Raw genomic sequence first — 26919 nt, 5'->3', positions numbered from 1 at the left:
AGAAGCAGAGGTAGTCTTGGTACATTAGGTGGCAGATCCCAAGGGGGTTTCTGTGATCCAACCCATCACACTGATCACCATAGGTCAGTGAGCTACAACCATCATGGCTCACACACACACATACGCACACCAAATGTATTGCAAATTTTATATTTGGTGCTTTTTTCTTAAATCCCAGTTCACGGAGTCATGTGATTATGTGGGAATCCAAGCTTTCATTTAAAAAACCCCTGAGTTTATAATTGTTATTGTTGCAGAGAAAAGCTTGTGACCTGAGTGCACCCTAAAGGATCAAAAACCAAAAGGCAGAGAAAAAGAACTAAAAATGTATTATTTTCAAAAATGTCAAGCCAATATCATTATTTTGGGTGGCCTGTTTGATTTTTGAATGCTTGAGGTTGGCAATATTGTATCAAATGGGTGCATCACAGCCTTTGCTGTTCTGAGCATGAAAGATATCCTGAGCAGACTGAACCAGAGGGAGGAAACCAGATGACATTACCTTTATTGGATTGTGCTGAAACTTGAACACACTTCAAATGTGCACCTGCCTGGTATTACCCACTTCATAGTGTGCCACTTCTCACCTTTTCTTCTATCCTCTCTTCCTCTTTTTTGCCTTCTGTCAAATACAAGTCTGTCTGAGCAAGCCACCTTTTGTAACACTTTACCTGACAAACTGTGAAAAGCAAGCTGAAAGTAATCCCTTAGTCCAACATTAATAAAAGGTTGTCAGGTTTCAGGGAGAATATTCACTAGGAAAAAGGATGTCTTCTTAACCCAAGTTAGCTAATACCCAGTAAAATCTAGTGAAGCCAAGGCAGTTGCTAGTTTTAACACGTGTTAGCAGGTTGAGTTAAAGAATAGAGGCCAGGGGCACCTAGGGTTTACCTAGATGACCTGCTAACTCCCGTAAAAACTAAAAATCTACTTTGTCTTCACTAGGATTTTACTATGCATTGAGTTAAGTCCACACTTTCCTCCCCTAATGAAGGTTGAATGGCTGTTCAGGTTTGTGTGCTGCGTCTGTAATTTCCTAGCAGCTACTTTGCAAGATAAAAGCTGTGATCTTTTTGCCTTAAAGGGAACAGGATCAGCCTTTCACCACAACAGCAGCAATGAAAGCAACCACTTAAGGAAACTTCTGTTTCCCCCCCCAAAAGGACAGATCATCTCCTGCAAGTCAGGGAGAGGGGAGAAGAGAATTTTTTTGTTTTACTTTGTATGTTGTAAGCGCGGCCAGTGTTTTCCGACTCTGCTAGACTGAAAACCAGCCACTATTTAATGCTGGAGCAATTAACAAGGCTTTTGAACGCACCACGTTGGGTGCTGAGCCACACACCCTGAGCGCCGTGCAAACGCCCCCGTGCCTTACTGCCCCTGCCACGGCTCCCTTTCTTCCAATGCCCCCCTTGTACCGCAGCTCCTCCTGCCACCCCCGCCGACCCGCCATCACCTCGCCCTGGCTGGCGCCACCATGGGGCGCCCTCACTTTCCCCCTTTTGCCCCCTCCCCCTTCCCCGGCACCTGGCTCCTCCCAGCCCCGCCCCCTCCCACACGGAGGACGCTGCTACCTCAGCGCTGCAGTGACCCCAACGCGGGGCTCGCGCTGCCGCTGTGTCCGTTGGGGCTCGCGCTGCCGGTCGGGCCCCGGCCGCCGGGGCAGGATGCGGCGCTACGTGCGGGTGGCGCTGCTGTGCCTGGGCTGTGGCTTGTGCTCGCTGCTCTACGGCTCCAGCCAGCTGGCCCTGGAGCAGGAGCCTGCCTGGGGGAAGCCGCAGGCCCGAGACCCCGCCGCTCCCGTCCGGAGACAGCGCGCCGGCGGCGGGAGGGTGGCGGCGGCGGGAAGCGCAGGCCGCGGGGAGCCCGAGCTGCCAGACAGGTACGGATTGGCCCCTTCCTCTCCGCCGGGGAGGGGCTGGGCTCAAGGGCTGCTGCTGCCGGGGCTCGTGTGGAAGAGCCCCCGGGTGTGCGGGGCTCCGTGCGGACGGGCTCGCGCCGTCCCCTCTTCCCTTACGCCGTAGCGATGTTAAAGGACCCGCGCTGGGACCGCTCCAGGGTCTCTCCAAAGCTGTGGCTCCAGCCCCGGCATGAGCGGCGCTCTCCTGCCTGGCGGGGCCCGCGGGGAGCCCGAGCGCGGTGTTTAGGGGACGCCGCCAGCTGAGATCGAGCCGCTTTTCAACAGGACAGTTTTGAACGCACTTTTCCGGCCCTGTCCCCCGCCAGCCGGGAGATGCAACCATCCCGCCGTGCCGCGGCTTGGCTTGTCTCCTCGTGGCAGGGCGGAAAAGCCCCCCAGAGTGAGGGGAGCGATTAGCCAAGGTCTCTACCCACGGGACTGGGACCCAGCTGGACACCCAGGAGAAACGGCGGCGGTGTCTCTGTACAAACTGCTGTCACATCCCCAAAGGAACATTGAAGGGGGGGGGAGTATCTTCTCTCCCATCACAGTTATAGCAGCAGTTCTCAAACTGTGGGTTGGGACCCCAGGGCTGGTATTAGTCTTGCTGGGGCCCGGGGCTGAAGCCTAATCCCCACTGCCAGAGACCTGGATGACAGGGCTCAGGTTACAGGCTCCCCCGCCCGTGGGGCTGAAGGCCTTAAGCTTCAGCTTCCCCACCCAGGATGGTGGGGCTCACACTTTGGCTCGTGTCCCCTCAACCTGGGGTGGCAGGGCTCAGGCTTTGGTCCCTTCTCTTGGGGCCATATAGTAATTGTTATTGTCCGAAGGGGTTTGTGGCGTAATGAAGTTTGAGAACCGCCGAGTTATAGTAATTTTATAGGGTGTAGGATGCAAGAGGTAAGGTTAGTTTAGCTTGGATAGGAAAATACGTGTGCTTCGTAGCTTGTGTAGGTGGTTAAACAAATTAATAAGGCCTTGAAAAATAGCAGGCTCATGAGGTAAGAGGAAGGTGGCATCTAGTAAGACAAGTTTTCAGAGGATGCTAAGCTTGTTATATGGCTAATAAAACAAAAAGGAGGCTTCTGGGTAAAGCGTCTATAAATTATAGAAGACTGTTTATAAACTGATTCTAACAGACAAAGAGAAGTGTTTTTTAAATGTGATAAATGTTTAGTGTCTTTTCACAGATCTCTGTTATCTTAAAATATGGGCCTTTGTGGGAAGGTAAAATGCTGGGTGCAGCTAGTTTTAAGATCCATACATTTAAGAGAGAGTCCCAGCTACCATATGTTATTTTAGCCAGGGCGAAGAAAGGGGTCATACCCAAACAGGCCAAAACCTGTTTTTGTTTTGTTTTGTGTTTTTTTTTTTTTTTTTTTTTTTTAAGCTAAGCTAATAATGGTCAATATGGCATCAGTTGTTTTAGCACCGTATAAAGGAGCAAGGCTTGATGGGGTATTTATCCAATCCTATCCGAACATGCTGGAGCAAGCCAGGATGAGAGGGTTATCCCCGGGACTGATCCTTTCATGAGTATTCTGATCAAATGCTTATGCATGTTTGTTACTGTATGAATGTAGTAATTCCTTATTATTTAGACATTTAGAGCAATTGTATAAATACTATTTGTCCTTTTTATTTAATAAAGGAATTCATGGTTAAATTACTGTCTGGTGGTACCCATATTAATAAAATTAATAATAATTTCAACATTTTGGTGACCACAAAAGAATACCACTGACATTAATTTCAGTTGCTCTAAACGCTGCCCCGCTTCTCCCCCAACAGAGTAGTGACCTATCTTCTGGGGCCACTATAGAGTTCTCTCCTAGAGCAATTTAGTAACATTAAGGGAAATAAGGATGTACTTGTACCTCTGTAGAAGGATTCTTGGCAAAGCACAGTGCAGGTGCATTGAATGCCGTAAGTAAATTCCTGGCACAGAGGTGAAGGTCTGTTGAATGACATTGATGTTTTAAATGAATTTATGATTGAAATGGTTTAGGTGGTGTACATCCATGGTGTGATGAATCATTGTCACAGACTTAAAGCCAGCTGAAAAGTGGGGAAGAAGTGCAGTGATGACCTGAGTGATGTCTGGCACTGGCTGTTTGTTGGCATGGTAAGCTTCCCAGGAAATAGCTTGATCTCCACTGAAGGTATCCAGGCTTGTGGGTGGCTTGAATAAGTAAGGCAAGAAGCATTCTTCTCTTGCAGGGTTTGGGTAATCAGTTGGCAGTCAGTCTTGATTTCAGCATTTGCAGCAAGGATGGGAGCACTGGTTTTCTTCAAGGTCAGTTGAGGCACAATAGTGTAAGACTCAGAAAATGATATAGTCTTCTTCACTGGTGCTGCAGTCTGTCTGGAGTGGGAATTCCATGGACAACTCCCTCCACTTGAGTACTGCAATGCTGAAAAAGTAATACCCCAATTCCATGGAAGGAGTCTGTTGCTGTGTGGAGCTGGAATTATGGACTATGCTGTCTATGCCACAGTAACGAACAGGCCACCACAAAGCTTTAAAGGACAGACTACATTCTCCTCTTCAGTGTTGGCATGCACTGTTTGCCATGCTGGTAGAAATGGCTAACACTTTGTCATAGGACATGGACAATCAAAGTTTTAAAAAGGTATCTACTAGCTCGCTTTTTCATGTCTCTGCATGAAGCGTCAAACGAATGTAGATTGTAAAGTGGTGGTCCCCACATTTTTGAGGGTCATCCCCCCCATCTCCCTGGGACCAGGAGTGGGGCCACGGCTTCAGGGAGGAGGGGGCGATGCGGACAAGGGTAAGGCCCCTGGCTGTAGCCCCAGACCCACCACCAGTTGCTGCCTGGGCCTGGGGCCAGGTGCGGCTCCACCTCCAGCCTTGGCCCCAGGCTGGGAATGGAGCAGCGGCTGAGGGTTGGCTTGGGATCAGGAGCAGAGCTGTGTCGAGGCTGGCGATAGGACCAGGCACGGGGCTGGGATCCGGGGACGGGGTTGGGGGCAGGACTGGAGCAGAGCTGGTTGGTACTCCCTCCCCGCCCCTGTGGGGGCTGGCCTGGGCCCCACCATGGCCCCCGGATGTTCCTCCATGCCCCCTTAGGGGGTGCGCCCCACACTTTGGGAACCTCTGTTGTAAAGGCATTTCTTGAGCTTAGCTGTGGTACAAACTTTTTGTTCCTTCGCAGCGATGGATGTTGCTATTGTACTGTAACTGTTGTGCCAAAGTAAGGGTAGCTGGATGAATGGAAACTTGTTCTGAGTTCTAATGTTTTTGGACCATCCAATACCTTGGACATCAGCGCCAACAGTGACTTGGGCATAGCTTTTGCTTAGTATCCTGTGTCAGATGATTCAGTAAACTGTTTTCATTTCAATCATGTCTCTTTGAATAATTTTAGCTGTTCGGGACAGGTGAAGTGCTTCTTTGTCAGTCTTTCTCATATGCTTTTTGGAGGGCATGTCCAATATCCTGTTTGAAGGCCTTCTTTGCATGCTTGAAAATCTGGAATGTGTGAAAGAATATGGGATTTTAGTTCAGTGCTGTGAATGTGCCCAGCCAGTATCATCCCCAGCTGTTCTAATCTAGCTATGTAGAGCCTTATGAGATCTGCTAGTTTAAATACTGAAGACATGCCTTTATTCAGTCTTGTCTCTTCAGTGTATGTGGTCAGTTAGTTCACCAAAGGGAATCAAATGCAACATCATCTGTTTTTTCTCTGTCAGTGTTCTTCTTCGTGACTTTGTTTGTAGAGAGATACCAAACATCTTGCATGATACTTTGCCTCTTGGGCTACTATGTCCCCTGCACTTAGTTTTGCAAGCAAGTGCTGGTCTTTCAGCTGAAATGCACACTGGCAGACTTGACTCTTAATGCCAAGGGTAGAAACTTCATGGAGGTCTTCTGATGGTATCCACAAAAACAACGTTAAAGACTAGCAGATTTATTTGGGCATAAGCTTTCATGGGTAAAAAACCGTATGCCCAAATAAATCTGTTAGTCTTTAAGGTGCCACCAGACTCCTCGTTGTTTTTGTGGATACAGACTAACACGGCTACCCCTCTGATACTTCTGATGGTATGTTCATTTCACAAATAAAACAGGCTTCTTTTTCTGGAGGGCCTTTGTGTTGGGCACTTAAATGTGTGTATTTGCTCTGCTATTTGTCAGCTTTCAGACTTTTTTTTTCCCTTCAGCCTTTTTAGGTTTGGTCCTGTTAAACTTGATGTAGCAGGATTTGTGCCAAAATCCATTGTTCTTGTTTAGTCTTTTCAATACCATAACCATAATCTAATTGGCATATGTCCATGGATATAGAAAGTGCATTCAGCTTATGAAAATGTCTGAGATTTTCTACTAGAGTTTGATAGCCAAATCCAACATGCTCTTTTTGATTCTACTGGATTAATCAACTCTGGACCTGTGTCTTCTTGACAGAGTACACTCTTGCTACAGTCAGTAGAGGAATGGGGTTTCCCTATTGATGGTACTGGCTCTTGAACAAGCTCTTGTCTTTTTGACATGTTTGAAGCATTTACTCATCTCTTTTCTAAGATGAACAGTCCCAGTCTCTTTAATCTCTCCTCATATGGAAGCTGTTCTATACCTGTAATAATTTTTGTGGCCTTTCTCTTTACTTTTTCCAGTTCTAATATCTTTTTTTGAGATGGGGTGACCAGACCTGCGTGCAGTATTCAAGGTGTTGGTGTACCATGGATTTAGATAGTGACATGATATTTTCTGTCTTTTTAACAGCCCTTTCCCAATATTCTGTTAGCTTTTTTGGCTGCTGCTGCTGCACATTGAACAGATATTTTCAGAGAACTATCCATGATGACTCCAAGATCTCATTCTTGAGTGGCAACAGCTAATTTAGACCCCATCATTTTGCACATATAGTTGGGATTATGTTTTTCAATGTGCAGCCTCAAAGAGGCTGATAAAGGAGGTGCTGTTGTCATCATGAACAGGTCTGACTACCAGAGGAGGCTGCCAGACAACTCTCCAATACCAAATTCTACAGGCCACTTTCCTCAGATCCCACTGAGGAATACACTAAGAAACTGCACCATTTACTCAGGACACTCCCTACACTAACACAGGAACAAATCAACATACCCTTAGAGCCCCGACCGGGGTTATTCTATCTACTACCCAAGATCCACAAACCTGGAAATCCTGGACGGCCCATCATCTCGGGCATTGGCACTCTCACTGAAGGACTGTCTGGATATGTGGATTCCCTACTCAGACCCTACGCCACCAGCACTCCCAGCTATCTCCGTGACACTACTGATTTCCTGGGAAAACTACAATGCATTGGTGACCTCCCAGAAAACACCATCCTAGCCACCATGGATGTAGAGGCTCTCTACACAAACATCCCACACACAGATGGAATACAAGCTGTCAGGAACAGTATCCCTGATGATGACACAGCACAACTTGTTGCTGAGCTCTGTGACTTTATCCTCACGCACAATTATTTCAAATTTGGTGACAATATATACCTCCAGACCAGTGGCACCGCCATGGGCACCCGCATGGCCCCACAATATGCCAACATTTTTATGACTGACCTGGAACGCTTCCTCAGCTCTCGTCCACTCACGCCCCTTCTTTGCCTACTCTACATTGATGACATCTTCATCATCTGGACCCATGGGAAGGAGACCCTGGAAGAATTCCACCATGATTTCAACAGCTTCCACCCCACCATCAACCTCAGCCTGGACCAATCTACACGGGAGGTCCACTTCCTAGACACCACAGTACAAATAAGCGATGGCCACATTAACACCACCCTATACCGAAAACCCACCGACCGCTACGCCTACCTTCATGCCTCCAGCTTCCACCCCGGACACACCACACGATCCATCGTCTATAGCCAAGCGCTGAGGTACAACCGCATCTGCTCCAACCCCTCAGACAGAGACCAACACCTACAAGATCTTCACCAAGCATTCTCAAAACTACGATACCCACACAAGGAAATAAAGAAACAAATCAACAGAGCCAGACATGTACCCAGAAGCCTCCTGCTACAAGACAGGCCCAAAAAAGAAACCAACAGAACTCCACTGGCCATCACCTACAGTCCTCAGCTTAAACCTCTCCAACGCATCATCAGTGATCTACAACCCATCCTGGACAATGATCCCTCACTTTCACAGACCTTGGGAGGCAGGCCAGTCCTCGCCCACAGACAACCCGCCAACCTTAAGCATATTCTCACCAGCAACCACGCATCGCACCATAGCAACTCTAACTCAGGAACCAACCCATGCAACAAACCTCGATGCCAACTCTGCCCACATATCTACACCAGCAACACCATCACAGGACCTAACCAGATCAGCTACAACATCACCAGCTCATTCACCTGCACGTCCACCAATGTTATATATGCCATCATGTGCCAGCAATGCCCCTCTACTATGTACATTGGCCAAACTGGACAGTCACTATGCAAGAGGATAAATGGACACAAGTCAGATATCAGGAATGGCAATATACAAAAACCTGTAGGAGAACACTTCAACCTCCCTGGCCACACAATAGCAGATGTAAAGGTAGCCATCTTACAGCAAAAAAACTTCAGGACCAGACTCCAAAGAGAAACAGCTGAGCTCCAGTTCATTTGCAAATTTGACACCATCAGATCAGGATTAAACAAAGACTCTGAATGGCTATCCAACTACAGAAGCAGTTTCTCCTCCCTTGGTGTTCACACCTCAACTGCTAGCAGAGCACCTCACCCTCCCTGATTGAACTAACCTCGTTATCGCCATACTGATTTATACCTGCCTCTGGAAATTTCAATTACTTGCGTCTGATGAAGTGGGCATTCACCCACGAAAGCTTATGCTCCAATACTTCTGTTAGTCTTAAAGGTGCCACAGGACCCTCTGTTGCTCATTACTTTGCGTTTATCAGCAGTGAATTTCATCTGCCATTTTGTTGGCCAGTCACTCAGTTTAGTGAGATTCCACTGTAACTCTTCACAGTCAGCTTTGGACTTAACTATCTTAAGTAATTTTGTATTGTCTACAGACTTTGCCACCTCACTGTTTAACCCTTTTTCCAGTTCATTTATGAATATGATGAGTAGCACAGGTCCCATACAGGTCCTTGGCAGACCCCGCTATTTACCTCTCTCCACTGTGAAAACTGTTTATTTCTACCCTTTGTTTCCTATCTTTCAACCAGTTACTGATCCAGGAGAGGACCTTCCCTCTTATCCGGTGATTGCTTAGTTTGCTTAAGAGCCTTTGGTGAGGGACCTTGTCAAAGTCCAATTACACTGTATTCACTGGGTCACCTTTGTCCACATGTTTGTTGACCCCCTCAGAGAATTCTAATAGATTGGTGAGGCATGATTTCCCTTTACAAAAGCTGTGCTCACTCTTCCCCAATATGTGTCTGATAATTCTGTTCTTTACTAGAGTTTCAACCAGTTTGCCTGTTACTGAAGTTAGGCTTATTGGCCTGTAATTGCCAAGATCATCTCTGGAGTCTTTTTTTTAAAAAAAAATCAGTGTTGCATTAGGTATCTGCCTGTCATCTGGTAAGCAAGCTGATTTAAGCAATAGGTTACATACCACAGTTAGTAGAGCTGCAGTTTCATATCTGAGTTCCTTCAGAACTCTTGGGTGAATACCCTCTGGTCCTGGTGACTTATTACTGTTTAATTTATCAATTTGTTTTGAAACTTTCTCTATTGACTTCAAAGGAATTGCCCCAGATTTAGATTTGTCACCTAAGAAGAATGGCTCAGATGTGGGAATCTCCCTCACATCCTCTGCAGTGAAGACCAATGCAAAGAATTCATTTAGCTTCTTGTCTTTCTTGAGTGCTCCTTTAACCTTGATCATGTCCGGTGGCTCCACTGATGTTTGGAAGAATTCCTGCTTCTGATATTAAAAATGTTTTGTGCTGTTAGTTTTTGTGTCCTTTTCTAGTTGCTCTTCATATTTTTTTTTGGCTTGCCTAAATTATACTTTTACATTTGACTTGCCAGTTTGTCCTTTTCTCTTTTCCTTAGTATGTGGTGACTTCCAATCTTTAAAAGATGTCTTTGTCTCTAACCACCTCTTTTACTCTGTTGCTTTAGCCATGGTGGCATTTTTTGGACCTCTTACGGTTTTTAATTTGAGGTATACCTATAGTTTGAGCCTCTATTATGGCGTTTTAAAAAAGGTTCAGGGTGTCAGCTTGTGGTTTCTGAAAACACGTGAGTAGTATTATACCTGAAAAAGTAAGGAGGTACCAGAGGCAATGATCTCCTCCAAATTATGCAACTGTCCAGTTGGGCAGACTATTTAGCTTCAATTTAGAACTCATGAAAGAGAAACTCTGGCCTTGTCAACAAAAAGTCAGGTTTTGTCGACAAAGTAGTGGAGGTGTACATATTGCAATGCTCCTTCTGCCACAAAACTCTCCTGGTTTGGTGACAAAATGTGGCAAAGTTATATCGATCAAGTGGTAGTGTAGACACCATGCTTGGTTATGTTGCTGTAAATGGCCTCCAGGAGGTATCTCACAATGCCCATCCTGACCACTCCAGTCAGCAGTTTGAACTTCGCTGCCCTGCATCCAGATATACAGGCATCCGGCCCTCCCCCTTTGAAGGCCCTGGAATTTTTGAAATTCCACTTCCTGTTTGCTCGGTGCGGAGAGCTCACATCGCATCTTCTTGGCTGACCATAGCAGCTCCATACAGCAAACGCTTTTCCGCTTGAGTTGTTGGATCTGTTAGCATTGTGGGGAGAGGAGGGTGAGTTGTTGGATCTGTTGGCATTGTGGGGATAGGGGGCTCCGCTCCAGGCCTAGGAATTTTGATACCTACAGTCTGATTTCTCGTGGCGTATTGGATAAGAGCTACGAACGGGACATGCATCAGTGCCGTGCAAAGATAAAGGAGCTGAGGCAAGCATACCAGAAGATAAGGGAGGCAAACTGTCGCTCTGGTGCTGGGCCAAAGACCTGCCACTTCTCTAAGGAGCTGGACATCATCCTCATTGGTGACCCCACCTCCACCGCCAAGAGCTTGGTGGATACTTTGGCGTGACTGGAGATAGCGGACAGTGGATGAGGAGCTCAAGTTGGAGGATGAGGTGGAGCACATGGCAGAGTCGTCCAGTGGCGTGGCGAGTCAGGACCTCTTTTCCACTCTGGTGGGATCTAGCTAGTCCCAGCAGGCTGTCTCTGGCACGCATGATGCAGAGAGGAGAGCTCTGGTAAGTGATCTGTTTGAGTTGATGCTGCTCGGTTATATGAGGTAGAGCTGTCCCTAGCTCTGTGTATTCTAGAAGTGGGTGAAGGGATAGAAATGTACAAGCATCCTTGCCCTCAGGAATGAGATATTGGCTTCAGTGACACCTCCCACCCCGCCTATGGAAAATGGTGGCAGAATTTACAATATTGTCCCTAGTCACCTGCAGTGATCCCCTTAAAAAGCCACCTAGAACCTTTGCCCCATCTTGTGCCCCCACCCTGGGCCAAACTCACCATGTTTAGGGTGTTCACCGAGATGTGTGCTTGCCAAGGGACAGTGAGAAACTGATTCATATGTAAAAAGAGGGGTATTTTACAATAGTGATTTGATGCTGTGCGTGAACTAACAATCATGCTTCTGTTTATTGTTACTTGTGCTTTTGCAGACGTGGCCTTCTGGGGAACCCCTTACACACCGGTGGAATGCCTCTGCCAGATAAGGAAGAGCCCAAGGAGGACATGTTCTGAGAGGTGCTCGAATCCTCAGAGGCCAAAAAACAAGAACACAGGGAGTGGAGAAAGCCTTTGAAGGGGAAAATTAATATAGACAGGCAGTACAGAAAGGAGAGCGAGGAGTGAATTGTAATGGGCCAAGAGTGGATGATAAATGTTGGAGGAGTAAACAGAGATTTTGAAGTCCCTAAATCATGCTCCAGGCAGAACACGTGCTTGCTTCCCCCACCTCCCTTTGCAGCCAATACAGAACTACTTTCTATGCCCTCCCCAAACTCCTCCCACACATTCCTTGCAAGTTCCTGGAACATCTCGGTACCCTGTTCAATCCACCCCTTCGAACAGCTTTCAAAATGACAGCTAGCTTACACACAGCTATGAGAGCCTACATTGCCCTGCACTGTTATCTCCCTTCCCACCAAGCCTTTTATGTGTGTTGTTAATTGGTATTTAATAAAAACAAACTCTCTGAAAGATAAGCAATCTCTATTTGTCGTCTATATGTGGTTATTGCTGCTGGAATTAATACTCAGTGGCAATATGATCATTTGCTGACTTCAAATCACAGTCAGGAATCATCACAATTTTCATGCAAGGTGGCAAATTAAAACATGGCAGAGTGCTGTATAGAAAATGAGCACCAGTAATGTGTCTGTCAAAATGTTGCCTCAAAGCCTCCTTGATTCTGATAGCTTCCTGTTGTGCCCCTCTATAATAGCCCTGGCATCTGGCTGCTCAAAATGAGCCACCAGGCGATTGGTGTCCGCGCTCCACCCCGGAGGAAACTTTTCACCCTTAGCCTCACAAATATTATGGAGTGTGCAGGAGGCTGCTATGACCATGTGAATATTTTCCTCATTTAGGTCTAAACTGCAATAAAGGACGCACCAGTGTGCTTTTAATCTGCCAAAGGCATATTCTTGGTCATTCTGCACCTGTTCAGTCTACTGTTGAAACGCTCCTTGCTGCTGTCCAGGTTTCCTGTGTAAGGCTTCATGTGCCGTGAGAGTAAGGGGTACACTGGGTCTCCCAGGATCCCTATGGGCATTTCAACATCCTCCACTGGAATCTTCTGATCTGGAAAGAAAGTCCATGCTTGGAGCTTTCTGTACACACCAGTGTTCTGAAGATGCGTGCGTCATGCACCTTCCTGGACCACCCACGTTGATGTCAGTGAAACGCCCACAGTGATCCACAAGTGCCTGCAATATAGAGAAATAGCCCTTTCTGTTGATGTCGCAGGATAGTCTGGGACAAAATTCGGATATGCGTGCCATCTATCGCCCCACCTCAGTTAGGAAATCCCATTGCTGCAAAGCCATCCACTGTTTCACGCACATTGTCAAGAGTCAGTCCTTCATAGCAGGATGCGATTAATGGCTCTGCACACTTGCTTTAATGCAGCCCCAACGGTGGACTTCTCGATTCCAAACTGATTCGCAACTGACTGGTTGCAGTCTGGAGTTGACAGCTTCCACACACCAATTGCCATGTGCTTCTCCACTGAGAGGGCAGCTCTCATTTTGGTGTACTTGCGCTGCAGTGCTGGGTCGAGCTCCATGCACGGTTCCAGAAAGGTGACTTTCTGCATCCAAAAGTTCTCCAGTCACTGTTTGTCATCCCAGAACTGCATAACAATGCGATCCCTCCACTCAGTGCTTGTTTCCTGAGCCCCAAACGATGGTCCACTGTGTGCAGCTGCTGCGTGAATGCCAAAAGTAATCTGGTGGGTTTTTTTCCATGGGACACAGCAGGTCAGGCAACTCTGATTGCTGTTCAGATTGGGAGTTCATGATATACTGCGTGACCATCCGCAATGGGTCATAACAGTGACCACAACATTAGAGAGCAGTGCGGGATCCATCCTTTCAGACAGATGACCGGCACACAGTAAACAGGAGTAATTGAAAAATGTCATGAAACGCAGCTGGAAGCCCATGGAATGATAGGATGGAAAAAAACTGCATCATGGGATGTTGAACCTGCACCCATGATGCATTGAGATCCACTCTGTCTTCCCACAACTTGTAGCTGCAGAAAGTAGTGAGTAGCACAGTGGGATAGCTACGCACAGTGCATTGTTCTCGCTGTCGGTGCTAGAGCACCAACTTTGTACACGCTCTGCCGACAGAAGGAGCGTTGTATGAAGGTGCACAAGCGACATAATTATACTGGTTTTTGATTGTTGGTATAACTTGCTTCTACAAAACTGTGTGGTGTAGATAAGGCCTCAGTGTAACAATGGCCTGATTTTGCAGCAGGATTGCTCATCAGAGGAGTGAAATCTGACCCGAGATGTATTTAACAGGGTTGTCAAATGATTAAAACCATTGTGATTAATCACAAGATTTTAAAAAGTCGCAATTAATCACCATTTTAAGTCCACTGTTAAACAATAGAATACCATTTATTTAAACATTGTTGGATGTTTTCTACATTTTCAAATATATTGATTTAAATTATAAGACAGAATAGAAAGTGTACAGTGCTCACTTTGCAAATATTTAGTCAAAAATAATATACTGTAAAAAATAAATATACTATTTTTCTGTTCACCTCATACAAGTACTGTGTAGTGCAATCTCTTGATTGTGAAAGTGCAATTTACAAATGTAGAATTATTTTTTTTGCATAACTGCATTCAAAAAATAAAACAATGTAAAACTTTAGAGCCTACTTGGTCCTACTTGTTCAGCCAATCACGAAGACAAACAAGTTTGTTTACATTTATGGGAGATAATGTTGCCTGCTTTTTATTTACAATGGCACCTGAAAGTGAGAACAGGCATTCGAGTGACACTGTTGTAGCTGGCGTTGCAAGGTATTTACGTACCAGGTATGCTAAACATTCATATGCCCCTTCATGATTCGACCACCATTCCAGAGGACATGCTTCCAAGCTGATGATGGGTTCTGCTCAATAATGATGCAAAGCAACGGGGACGAGCGCACGCTCATTTTCATCCTCTGAATTAGATGTCACCAAAAGAACGTGTGGGTGTTTTTTTTTTGTTTGGGTGGGTAACGTACTGTAGTTTCCACATCGAGGTGTTGCTCTTTTAAGATTTTGGAAGGCACTTCAGATGCTTAAACCCTGGGTTGAGTGCTGTATCTATCTTTACAAATCTCATATTCGTATCATCTTTGCATTTTGTCAAATGTGCAGTGAAAGTGTTCTTAAATCGAGCAACACATGCTGGGTCATCATCCGAGACTGCCATAACATGAAATATATGGCAGAATGCGAGTAAAACCACGGAGCAGGAGACAATATTCTCCCCCAAGGAGTTCAGTTACAAATCTGCAGGGCTCAAGTAGTGTTTCTAGCTTTTGACAGTTTTTCAAAATCCTTGTTGGTACTGATTGTGCTTTTGAAGAGCTAAGGTGGCTGTGATAGCGACTTTATTGCAAAGCAAGCGCTGAACCATACCCAATGTGGAGTTCCATCTGGTTGAAATATCTTGTAGAGGAGGTTCTTGTTTCTGTCCATTTGCAGCTTGTTGTATTCCTAGCTCTGTACTGTTAGCTGCACTGTTTCTGAAATGGCCCACAAGTTTTCTGTATTTTGTCAACACATTTTCAAAACCACCATCACCGAGCACCACTGTAATGCATCACTGCAGACTGTGAGCGATGCATGTCTTGTGTTCAAAAGGCAAATGACTGTCTGCTGCTATCATATTACATGCCCTGTCTGTCAGTACTAAGTGTTACCTTTATTTGAATATTCCATTCTTTTGCAATATCCAAGAAACGCTTGGCACATGCTTCAGCATAATGTCTCTCTTCAGTATGTATTACTCATAAAGCAAATGACTGCAGTGTCCATGCAGTAATCAATCAACTCCAAGATAGCTGTGATTGCTCAAGGATGTCCAGTGATCACCAGTCAAAGCAACAGCTAGTTTATTTTTCAGAAACTCCAACTTTATAGTATTCTCGTTGTGATACAGGTCATGTATTCCTCTGGAGGGCAAAGTATATGACTGATTGGAAGATGCAATTTGAATAACATCTTAGCCCTCTGTCGTTTACGATGTTGAGTGGGCTGGAGTCCATAGCTATCAACTTTGCAATAGCATTGGTTAAGCTGTTGTACTTTGATCCATGGGCTTGTAGCGATTCTGGAACTCTGTAAGCATACTCTGTTGCGGCTGGCGGGGTTTATTTGCTGTCAGTGGGTTTTCTGTAGCACAAAACCTGGAGATGAAAGCTTGTTTAGTGCTGCTTCAGATATGTCTTTTTTTTTTTTTTTTTTTTTTTTTCCCAGAGAACCATCCGGAAGTTTTTTAAAAATTAAACTTCCCCTTCAAAAGACCTGAACTCTTACTACATTGCTCCATTAATTTTTTCTGATATTTAATCACTCCAGATCATGAGAACACAGTAGAACTGTGCCAATGGTCACCAAGCGATGAAATACAGTAAGTGAAGTGGGTCAAAAGAGAGGTGTGCGATTTAATGCTTGTTGAAAAAAGTGTTAATTTGTTTTGTGTTAATTGCTTGTGTTAACTGCGATTAATTGATAGCCCTAGTATTTAACCATCTGATAAGTCAGGGATCGGCAACCTTTGGCACGCGGCTCACCAGTTTACCTGCCGCGTCCGCAGGTTCGGCCGATCGTGGCTCCCACTGGCCCGGCCTGCCAAGGTACTTACTCTGGCGGGCCACGTGCCAAAGGTTGCCGATCCCTGTGATAAGTAAATGGAGACATCACCTAGTAGACGCACTTTTCTTTTGGCAAATGACAGGGCATCCATGTCCTCTCATGTTGTTTTCAGCAACCTATCCACAAATGCCTCTTGTTGAGAAGATGATGATAATATATGTGTAATACTAATTGCTCCATGTTGAGTGAAGAAGCAAAGCTATTCCAATAGTATAGAGATTTTGCTACCAGCACCACTGTCTCTCCTGATTAAGGAAGAACCTATTATACTGGGACCTAGTTCTACCTCAAGAGCCATCTGTCAAACTGGTTGAAATAAATTGTATAGATTCTTGCTTTAATCTTCAGGAAGGTGTTGCTTTAATCTTCAGGAAGGACTCAAAATCAAAGATGCAGTACTGCAGAAAATATAGTATTGCTGGTGCATCAAGGGGGGAATCTTAGCTTTTGAAGCATAACATCTTACAAAGCGCCTTTTTATAACAGTATATCTATCTGCACAAGCATTTTAGACAGTGAAGCAGTATCCTGGAAGAAACTGAATACTGGACTTACATGAGTACTAAACCATACTGGAAATATTCTGTCCTCTTTGTGTTTCACCCAAGGTTCAAAGGCAACAAGATTGCTGGAGTCAGATGTGTTAAGAAATGTTCTTGTCTTTCAAGACAAATGATTCATCACTTCTTCAGGGAACTAAAGCCAATTCCATGAAGGCTTTGATGGTCATAGCACAGAGCATCAGTGGAAGAAATGTGTAAAATAAGTACTTCATTGCAGTACAGAAAAAGCTTTTAAAATGCCTATTCAAAAGTCTTAGTGCAAGTACAGCTTGAATATACTGGTCTGGTCTCCTCTGGCTTTCTGAAGACCATATCTGCAAGCTTTAGGCAATGGTCAACAATAAAAAGCAAAAATATAGGACTATTTAATTTGTCTAAATGCTGTCTGCCTCCAATTTTTTTTACTTTCAGTAACTTCCCTATGGTGATGATTGGATATTCTTTTGGTATGACACGAGATTATTTCTTATCTGTTTCCTTTTTCTAATTAATGCATGTCTGCCAATTTGGTACAATCATTATAGTAGGTACATGTGTGTTTAAAAAAAAAAAAAGATTTTGCTATCCTTCAGACCTGAGAGCTCATGCTTACATTAGCCTAATTTTTGGTTGTCATGGTTACACACTTTATATGGTATGTCAATTGAATAAACTTTGAAATAATTCTGTCAGGAACATTGGATGAACCAGCCTTCCTATATCTCTTCTGAGATTTACAGTTTTGTTGCAATTTCTGTTGGTATACATGAGAAGGGGAGGTGGAATTATTGGTCTGATTGGCAGACACTTTTTATCTGAGAAAAGAAATTAACAGGTAAGACACGTTCTCCTGCATATTGTATATAGCTTCTTTATATTTGAATATGTGCAGTAATTGACTAAGGTACAAAGATGATTTTGTAGTATTTAACTTTGCACTAACAATTTTAAGGCATTTAAAGTACAGTTTATAGTCAGAAAAGTGACCACTTAATAAAAAGCCACCTTAATCAAAGTCTGGTCTTTGTATGCATTAGGAGTCATCTGCTTACTACTTTGACAAAAGCTTCTACTACAAATACTATAAGAAGCTTAATGCTGATAGCAAGATGATTTTTGGCCCCTGCCTTCGGTATCAACAGAATTTGTTTTAGTCCAATTGCAAAATCTGTAGTGCTTATAAAATACAAGCAGGAAAGAACTCAACTTAATTTTCATGTTCCAGGTTGAGTCTGTAGAAGTCCTTGAGTCTATAAGCAAAAAAACTCCAAATCACTGTAGTAATCAAAATAATGCAAGAAGTATTAGTACTATAACACTATGTGGTTTTCTTACTCATAGACTCATAGACTTTAAGGTCAGAAGGGACCAATATGGTCATCTAGTCTGACCCCCTGCATGATGCAGGCCACAAAAGCTGACCCCCCCACTTTCCCTTAGCTCTGCTGTTGAAGTCTCCAGATCGTGATCTAAAGACTTCAAGTCGCAGAGAATCTTCCAGCTTGCGACCCCTGCCTTATGCTGCGGAGGAAGGCGAAAAACCTCCAGGGCCACTGCCAATCTACCCTGGAGGAAAATTCCTTCCCGACCCCAAATATGGCGATCAGCAGAACCCCGAGCATACAGGCAAGATTCTCTAGCCAGACCCTCATTTTACCAGCGATGGCCGTTATTGCCTAATTGATTAGAATCACGTAATCCCATCAAACCATCCCCTGCATAAACTTATCTAGCCTAATCTTGAAGCCAGAGAGGTCTTTCGCCCCCACCGTTTCCCTCGGAAGGCTGTTCCAAAATTTCACCCCTCTGACGGTTAGAAACCTTCGTCTAATTTCAAGCCTAAATTTCCCCACGGCCAGTTTATATCCATTCGGTCTCGTGTCCACATTAGCACTGAGCTGAAATAATTCCTCTCCCTCCCTGGTATTTATCCCTTTGATATATTTAAAGAGAGCAATCATATCCCCCCTCAGCCTTCTTATGGTTAGGCTAAACAAACCAAGCTCCTCGAGTCTCCTTTCATAGGAAAGGTTTTCCATTCCTCGGATCATCCTAGTTGCCCTTCTCTGTACCCGTTCCAGTTTCAGTTCATCCCTTTTAAACATAGGAGACCAGAACTGCACACAGTACTCCAAATGAGGTCTCACCAGCGCCTTGTATAACGGAAGCAGCACCTCCCTGTCCCTACTAGAAATACCTCGCCTTATGCATCCCAAGATCGCATTAGCTTTTTTCACAGCCACGTCGCATTGCCGACTCATAGTCATCCTGCGATCAACCAGGACTCCGAGGTCCTTCTCCTCCTCAGTCACTTCTAACCTATGCGTCCCTAGCTTATAACTGAAATTCTTATTAGTCATCCCTAAATGCATCACCTTACACTTCTCACTATTAAATCTCATCCTATTACTAATACTCCAATTTACAAGGTCATCCAAGTCTCCCTGCAGAATATCCCGATCCTTCTCCGAGTTGGCAATGCCTCCCAACTTTGTGTCATCCGCAAACTTTATCAACCCACTCCTACATTTGGTTCCGAGGTCAGTAACGAATAGATTAAATAAAATCGGACCCAGAACCGAACCTTGAGGAACCCCACTGGTGACCTCCCTCCAATCTGACAGTTCACCTTTCAGTACTACCCGCTGCAGTCTCCCCTTTAACCAGTTCCTTATCCACCTCTGGATTTTCCTATCGATCCCCATCTTATCCAATTTAACCAATAATTCCTCATGTGGAACCGTATCAAACGCTTTACTAAAATCGAGGTATATTAGATCCACCGCATTTCCTTTATCTAGAAGGTCCGTTACTTTCTCAAAGAAGGAGATCAGGTTGGTTTGGCACGACCTGCCTTTCGTAAACCCATGTTGTAATCTGTCCCAATTGCCATTCACCTCAAGGTCCTTAACTACTTTCTCCTTCAAAATTTTTTCCAAGACCTTACATACTACAGAAGTTAAACTAACAGGCCTGTAGTTACCCGGGTCACTTTTTTTCCCCTTCTTGAAAATAGGAACCACATTAGCTATTCTCCAGTCCAACGGTACCACCCCCGAGTTTACAGATTCATTAAAAATTGTCGCCAAGGGGCTCGCAATTTCTCGCGCCAGTTCCTTCAATATTCTAGGATGAAGATCATCCGGTCCGCCCGATTTAGTCCCGTTTAGCTGGTCAAGTTTGGCTTCCACCTCTGATACTGTAATGTCTATCCCCCCTCCTCTATTCCCCTCTGTCCTACTCCCTCTATTCCTAAACCCTTCATTAGCCTTATTAAAGACCGAAGCAAAATATTCATTTAGATATTGTGCCATGCCTAGATTATTCTTAATTTCCACTCCATCCACATTCTTCAGCGGTCCCACTTCCTCTTTCTTTGTTTTCTTCCTATTTATATGGCTATAAAACCTCTTACTATTGGATTTAATTCCCCTCGCAAGGTCCAACTCTACACGGCTTTTGGCCTTTCTCACCGCATCCCTACATGCTCTAAACTCACTAAGGTAGGTTTCCTTGCTGATCCCTCCCTTCTTCCATTCTCTGTACGCTTTCTGTTTTTTCTTAATCGCCCCTTTGAGACTCCCGCTCATCCAGCTAGGTCTAAATCTCCTGCCCACTAATCGTTTTCCCTTTCTCGGGATACAGGCCTCAGACATCTCATGCAACTTCTGCTTGAAATAATCCCAGGCGTCATCTGCCTTTAGATCCCTAAGTATGTTAGCCCAATCCACTTCCCTAAGTAGTTGCCTTAATTTATTAAAGTTGGCCTTTTTGAAATTGTAAACCTTAGTTACTGTATCATTTCTGTTAATCCTTCCATTAAGTTTAAACCGAATTAGCTCATGGTCACTCGAGCCAAGGTTGTCCCCTACAACCATTTCTTCAACGAGGTCCTCACTACTCACCAGCACTAAATCTAAAATGGCATCCCCCCTCGTTGGTTCACTTACTACTTGATGAAGGAATTCATCTGCTAGCACGTCTAAGAACATCTGAGCCCTATTATTGTTACTAGCATTTGTTACCCAATCTATATCTGGGAAGTTAAAATCCCCCATGATGACACAGTTCTTATCAGTTTTTACTTCCCTAAAAACATTAAGTAGTTCTTTGTCCGCCTCCAGGCTAGATCCCGGTGGTCTATAGCACACCCCCAGCACTATCTCGGGGGAGGCTCTAGTAGTTCTTTTATGCAGTGTAATTATTGCCCATACAGACTCCGTCTTATCCATCCCATCACTTATTATTTCTTTACATTTTATCTCATTATTGACATATAACGCCACTCCCCCACCTTTACCTTTTTTCCGGTCATTCCTAAACAGCACATACCCTTCCATACCTGTACTCCAGTCATGATTACCGTTCCACCACGTTTCGGTTATTCCTACGATATCAGGTTTCATTTCTTGGACCAGGAGCTCCAATTCCTCCATTTTGTTACCTAGGCTTCTCGCATTGGTGTATAAACATCTTACCGTATGCTGTCTATCCTTTCTCCCATTAGTTATGCAATTTGGAACGGACCCCATGCTGTCCATCCGCCCCCTCTTTCTTATGTCCAATTCCCTACCCCCACCTATGTCTGTGCTTATCTCCTCACACTCCTTTTCAGTGTTGGAATCTGGCGTGGAGATTAACTGAACATCTCCCAACCGTCTCCCCCAAGTTCCTAGTTTAAAGCCCTTTTGATGAGATGAGCCAGCCTCCCTCCCAGAAGTCTATTCCCTTCCCTACTCAGGTGAAGTCCATCCCGCGAGAACAGCTGTCTGTCCCCGAAAGCCTCCCAGTGGCCATACATCCCAAAGCCCTCCTTATAGCACCACTCCCTTAGCCAGCTATTTATCCTCATAATTCTATCAGCCCTTTGCTGTCCTTCTCTTGGAACAGGCAGAATCCCACTAAAGATAATCTGAGCCTCCACTTCCTTAAGCGTCTTCCCCAGCCTGGCATAATCTCCCTTAATTCTCTCTAGCGAGAACCTAGCCGTGTCATTTGTTCCTATGTGAAGGATGATCAAAGGGTTCTTACCTGCTCCTTTTAGGATCCTTTTCAACCGCAGGTCCACATCCCTTATCTTAGCGCCCGGCAGACAGCACACCCTTCTGTTTTCAGGGTCTGCTCTGGTCACAGGCCTGTCCAACCTCCTCAGCAAGGAGTCTCCAATCACATAAACCTGCCTTTGCCTGGTGACAGTACTCTGTACAAATCTACCCCCTGTCCCCTGTAGTCGTACCTCTTGTGTCTCTCTATTTTCCCTTATAGTCCCCCTAGTGCCATCCTCTATCCTACTGGGGCCCGGTATAGGTGCTGTCTCCATATACTCCTGCCCTCTCTCTATCGGACTAGCCGCTCTTCTCTTCTTCCTCTGCCTCCCACCATCAGTTACCACCTGCTGCCTCTCTTCCTCGTTATCCAAACACTCAAACCTGTTCCTGAGTTCTATTCCCCCCTCACTAGCCCTCCTTTTCCTTGGCCTGCTCCTCACAGTCACATGCTTCCACTGATCTTGCTCTGCCCCTGACCTTCCCCCCTCACAGACCATAGCCTGTGCCTCCACCTGCACCCCTGAGCATTCCCCTTCTGCCACACCCAGCTTCTGCTCCATTAGCTGCTCGAATCCCCTTCTAAACTCCACCATAGTATCTACCTGCATCTGGAGCCCTCTAATCTTTTCCTCTAGCAGGTCTATTAGGCGGCATTTCATGCACACATACCTTTGTTCAGGCTCCCCAGCGAGGACCATGTACATACCACAGCTGCTGCATGCAATCATCTGCATAGTGTCCCCCGCTGCTTGGCTCATGGCTGCTATGGTCTCTGCCTGCTGCTTCTGGGAACGCAAAGCACACGCCCCACCGAACCCTCCTGCCTCCCCTTCCAACTCCCACTTAAACTCCCCTGTTAGCAGCCCTGGGTGCCGGCTCCTGGGTGCCTCTGCTCGCTGCTTGTGCCGCTGCTTGGCTGGGAGGCCTCTTTTATAGGCCCCCTAATCAGCCAAGCCCCGCCCCCTAATCAAGGCTCTGGGCTCAGCAGCCCTCCCAGCACACTGCCCCTACTGGGCTCTACACATGCAAGCACTACAAAGACAGACGCAAGTACAGATACCTTCTCCTCCAATGAGACTCACTCCCACTTAAACTCCCCTGTTAGCAGCCCTGTTTGCCGGCTCCTGGGTGCCGCTGCTCGCTGCTTGTTTTACACTTACACAAAAACATACTTTCTCTCCCCCCGTCCCTTCTCCCAAAGTGCTCTTCATCCATAGAGCTCAAAGGAGGGTAGGTATTATTACCACCACATTCCAGTTAGGAAAACTTAGGGCTGTAGCTAAGCATTTTAGCACCTGGGGTGAGCAATCATATTTGCGCCCTCTAGAGGCAATGTGTTTATGTGGGGGGGATGACATGGTGTCATGTGCCCTCTCCCCAGATTTCTGCCTCCCATTTAGCTGAGAGGTTTTTAAACTGCAGGATGTGCCTCCCTAGGGGGATGGACCCCCCCACCCCCCAGTTAGAAAACAGTCACCTCCTGCCATGAGCCAGCAGCTGGGAAACTGGTGGGAGCCGCTTGGGCCCGTGGTTCTCTGTGCTCTTCTGCACGGCCGGCCACTCCCCAGGCAGGGCGGGCAGCACAGCTCCAAGCTGTGCCCCTGACACACTCTTGCCTCCGCCATGAAGGAGCTTGGTGCTGACGTGTGACACCTCCTGGAGCCAGTCCCTGCCCGTGGAGTCTGGCTGCCATGAGATGCTCCCCAAGGTTCTCGCTGCAGTACTCATGCCCCTTGGGCACCTGCCTCTCAGCAGCCTGGTCACACCCCGGTTGCCATCTGGGGACCTGCCATTGCAGCCGGGTCACTCTCCTCTACTCCCTGTGCATAGAGCCGAACAGCCCCTTGCTCTCCTTTGCTGCCCTGCCCCAGCCCCATGGCTGCTGGGCTCGCAGTCACACAGCCTGAGCTCTGAACTCAGCCATCTGAGCCCAGTGCCCAGCCCAGGAACTGGGGACCGGTGACTGCTGGAAGCGTGGACTCATTCCTGCCAGCTCCGGAAAGCAAGACTGAGAATATTGCAACCCCTAGGGTTACACCCTGCCTCCCTTGCCCTGCTTCTTCCCCCTGTGGGCACTCACGGTTGTACAGAAAACAGGATGGAGGCCAAATAGGGAGCTCAGCACATGTAGAAGGCACTAGGATTCAGGAGATGGCATCCAGCTGCAGCGGTACCATTGTCAGGAGAAGCAGCTTCATGCCATCCACTCCTGGCCCAGGTCTCTATTTAGGGGGAGGGGCAATGCCACACCACACCCCACCTCAAACTATGGCCTTGGACTCCAGCCAGTGGTATTGAGCCCAATCCTGGGGGGGGGGGGGGGGGCGGAGGGCCTGATGCCGCTGGGCTCAATCCTGCACTGCCCCATTTTTGTGCCCCTGCCAGCTCTGTGTCCTAGGCAGCTGCTCATCTTGCCCAATCCTAGTTGTGGCCCTGGGAAAATGGGGCATAGGAGGTCACTTCAGAGTATATCTGCACTTTAGAATCCTCAAATTTATCATTTTTAAATGTGTTTAAGTGAAATTTTGAGGTTGGTTTGCTCACATGGGCCTTTGAACATGCATTTAAAAAGCTTTCCCTAGTCATTACTTGCCTAATACTGTGTAAAAGTAGGTAGGGCAGCAATAGAACCTGCTATTTCAGTTCTTAATCTAGTAGAGGTCATTATTGCACATGTCATTAATATGAAGGAGGAAAACTTGCCAAGGATGGTGGTTATGACACTGCACATCAGTGTAAATGTGACTACAAAGAAATAAGGTTCTGCCACGTCATATCTTACCATCGTCTATGAAAATAACTTTGTGTAGACATGTTAGTCCAATATTAAATTAAGGTTTTTGGATGGACGGGAATAACATTTAAACAGACAAAATGTCTTTTAAAAAAGATGACATTTAAAAAGCTATTCTAATTTAGGACTGATTTAGGCTGTCTAGAAGAAAAAACACTTATATGCTAGCTCTTCAACCTGTTAAAAAATGTTATGGTGAAATACTAGTGGCCCCAGCTACACTAGGGCTTTGAAGCCTGTTAGTTTAGCGAACAGGTTTTTTGTATAGAAAGCATTTATTTTTCTAGACTAGATAAGGCCTTAGAAAAAGAAAATTCCTGAGAATACTTAAATGGAAGTTCACCTTGCTCCTTGGGTCACAAGAGAACCAGTATTTACAAGGTACCCTCTGATTCTAATAAAAATATCCCTGTAATGTAGATAGTGGTTTGCCACTTGCCCATGGCAAATTAAAAGCTTGCTCTGGACCGTGAGGGGACCTATATCATCAATTTCTGCAACGTTTAAGTTTTCATTTAAAAAAAAAAATCTAGTTCTTGGGGTTGCAAAAAGTACTATTAAACCTATGTATTATATTCCTCACTTATCCATAGCAAACAATTCTGCTGGTCACAGCTTTGGTAAGCAGAATGAAATTAGACTGGTCAGTTTCACTGCTGTTACTGAAAACTCTGTGGGCAGCAATGAAAATGTCAATTTCATGCTTTTTTGCTTTAAAAAGAACCGAGGAACAGTAGAAGCAAGCACTGGAAATAGTACCAGGGAGAAAAATTCAGTAAATAGTATGTGCATGTGGAGAGGACATATGCAGTTATAGAAATCCTCCCTCCTCACAAGAGTAGGAAATATTAAAGGTGGGGTGAAAAGACAGACCGCTCCTCCTTGCCAGCCTTTAGAGGTGAAGCATTTCAAAAGTATGATGCCTATTAACTACAGGCTAATATCCAAAGAGAGACCCAAGAAGAGTCTAGGGCAGAAGGCTGGTAAAAAGCCCAGCCTTCTTTCCCTTCCTGGCATTTGGAGGTAATGGTGGGGTGGGGGAAAGGGAGAGCAAGAGTGAGGACGGGGCTTCTCATAATAGAATTGCTCTTGGACATTGCTGATGGTGCCCAATACTCTTATAGATGTACCTCTATGGGGTCCCCAATGTGTGGGGTGTGCCCCCTTAGGGGGGAACAAAGAAATATTCCAGGCAGGGCATGGCTGGGCTTGGGACAGCCCCCACAGGGGGCAGGGAGAGAGTGCCACCGTGCTCCACTCCTGGTCCTGGCCCCAGTTGCCAGTCCCCCCACCAGGGGTCCCAGCTGCAGCCCTGCACCTGAGGCTCTGCTCCAGGCTGCCGGCCCAGTGCCTGGAGCTCTGCACCTGCCCCCAGCTGAAGCCCCAGCATTGACCCCCTTACCCCTGTCTGCGTCCCCCGCTCCGGGGGGGGGGCGGTGGAGGGGCACAGACAGGGATAAGAGGGGCGCAAGGTAAAAAGCTTGGGGACCACTGCTCTAGCTAGTATGTTTAGTGTTTGGGCTAGTAGGTATCTGGTTTATTATCTAAGCCTTGATACAATATAAGCTAGTGTTCTTTATGGAACTGCTATACCACGGAATAATAGTTCTGATGTTTGAGCTGAAAATAATACATTTCATTTTGATGTAAAACCAGTAACTTTCTTATAGGATTGTTATTTCTGTCTTATCCTGTTAGGTGTAAGAATTTGTCTATATCTTACTGGAATTCCTATTGGATGCTGCCCTCTGATGTTTGTGGAATGAACTGCTTTTGGGAAGCTGCTTTTAGGTAGGCTCTAATATTAAATAGAAACTTATTACTGGCAGCTAGTATCAGTTATATAAAAACTGGCAAATTAAGCACACTTTAAAAATTACTTCAGATGTGTTTTCTTGTGCTCATAGTGCAATTGTCTTCATAAACTGGACTTGTATGCCCCCTTAATGACACTTTGTGCATTATCTTTTATCCTGAGAAATTAAATATCAAGAAGAAATCCAGAGAATATTTAACAAATTTTCTTTATTGCATTATTTCTTTTCTTTTTATTACTACTTATTTAGGAATTATTAACAGGCTTACAAATCCTTGCCATGTAAATATAAAAAACAAAAGAATAATTTTTAAAACAGTGAGCTTTTGTTTCAAGAGACATGCAGGAATATAGTCATTAGCTCTCTGTTTAACCGGGTGCTATGATATTACTGAATGAGTTTCATTAGAACACTGACATCATTTCTAG

At 45.5% G+C, this 26919-nt stretch overlaps 1 protein-coding gene across 1 annotated transcript in view; it reads left to right on the top strand.

Annotated features, from left to right (window-relative positions):
• The first annotated feature begins 1608 nt into the window (after positions 1-1608).
• The window catches only part of GXYLT1 (glucoside xylosyltransferase 1), a 73867-nt gene continuing 48556 nt past the window's right edge, over positions 1609-26919 (top strand). The window contains exons 1-2 of the mRNA XM_024201100.3: positions 1609-1882; positions 26373-26465. Coding sequence (XP_024056868.1) covers positions 1668-1882; positions 26373-26465 — 308 coding nt within the window. The 5' untranslated portion in view covers positions 1609-1667. The remainder of the gene's footprint in view (positions 1883-26372; positions 26466-26919) is intronic.

This window comes from Terrapene carolina, unplaced genomic scaffold, assembly GCF_002925995.2.
Source record: "Terrapene carolina triunguis isolate 2854851 unplaced genomic scaffold, T_m_triunguis-2.0 Scaffold68, whole genome shotgun sequence".
In the NCBI taxonomy this organism is placed as follows: domain Eukaryota; kingdom Metazoa; phylum Chordata; order Testudines; family Emydidae; genus Terrapene; species Terrapene triunguis.
This window is presented reverse-complemented; position numbering and strand designations above follow the sequence as displayed.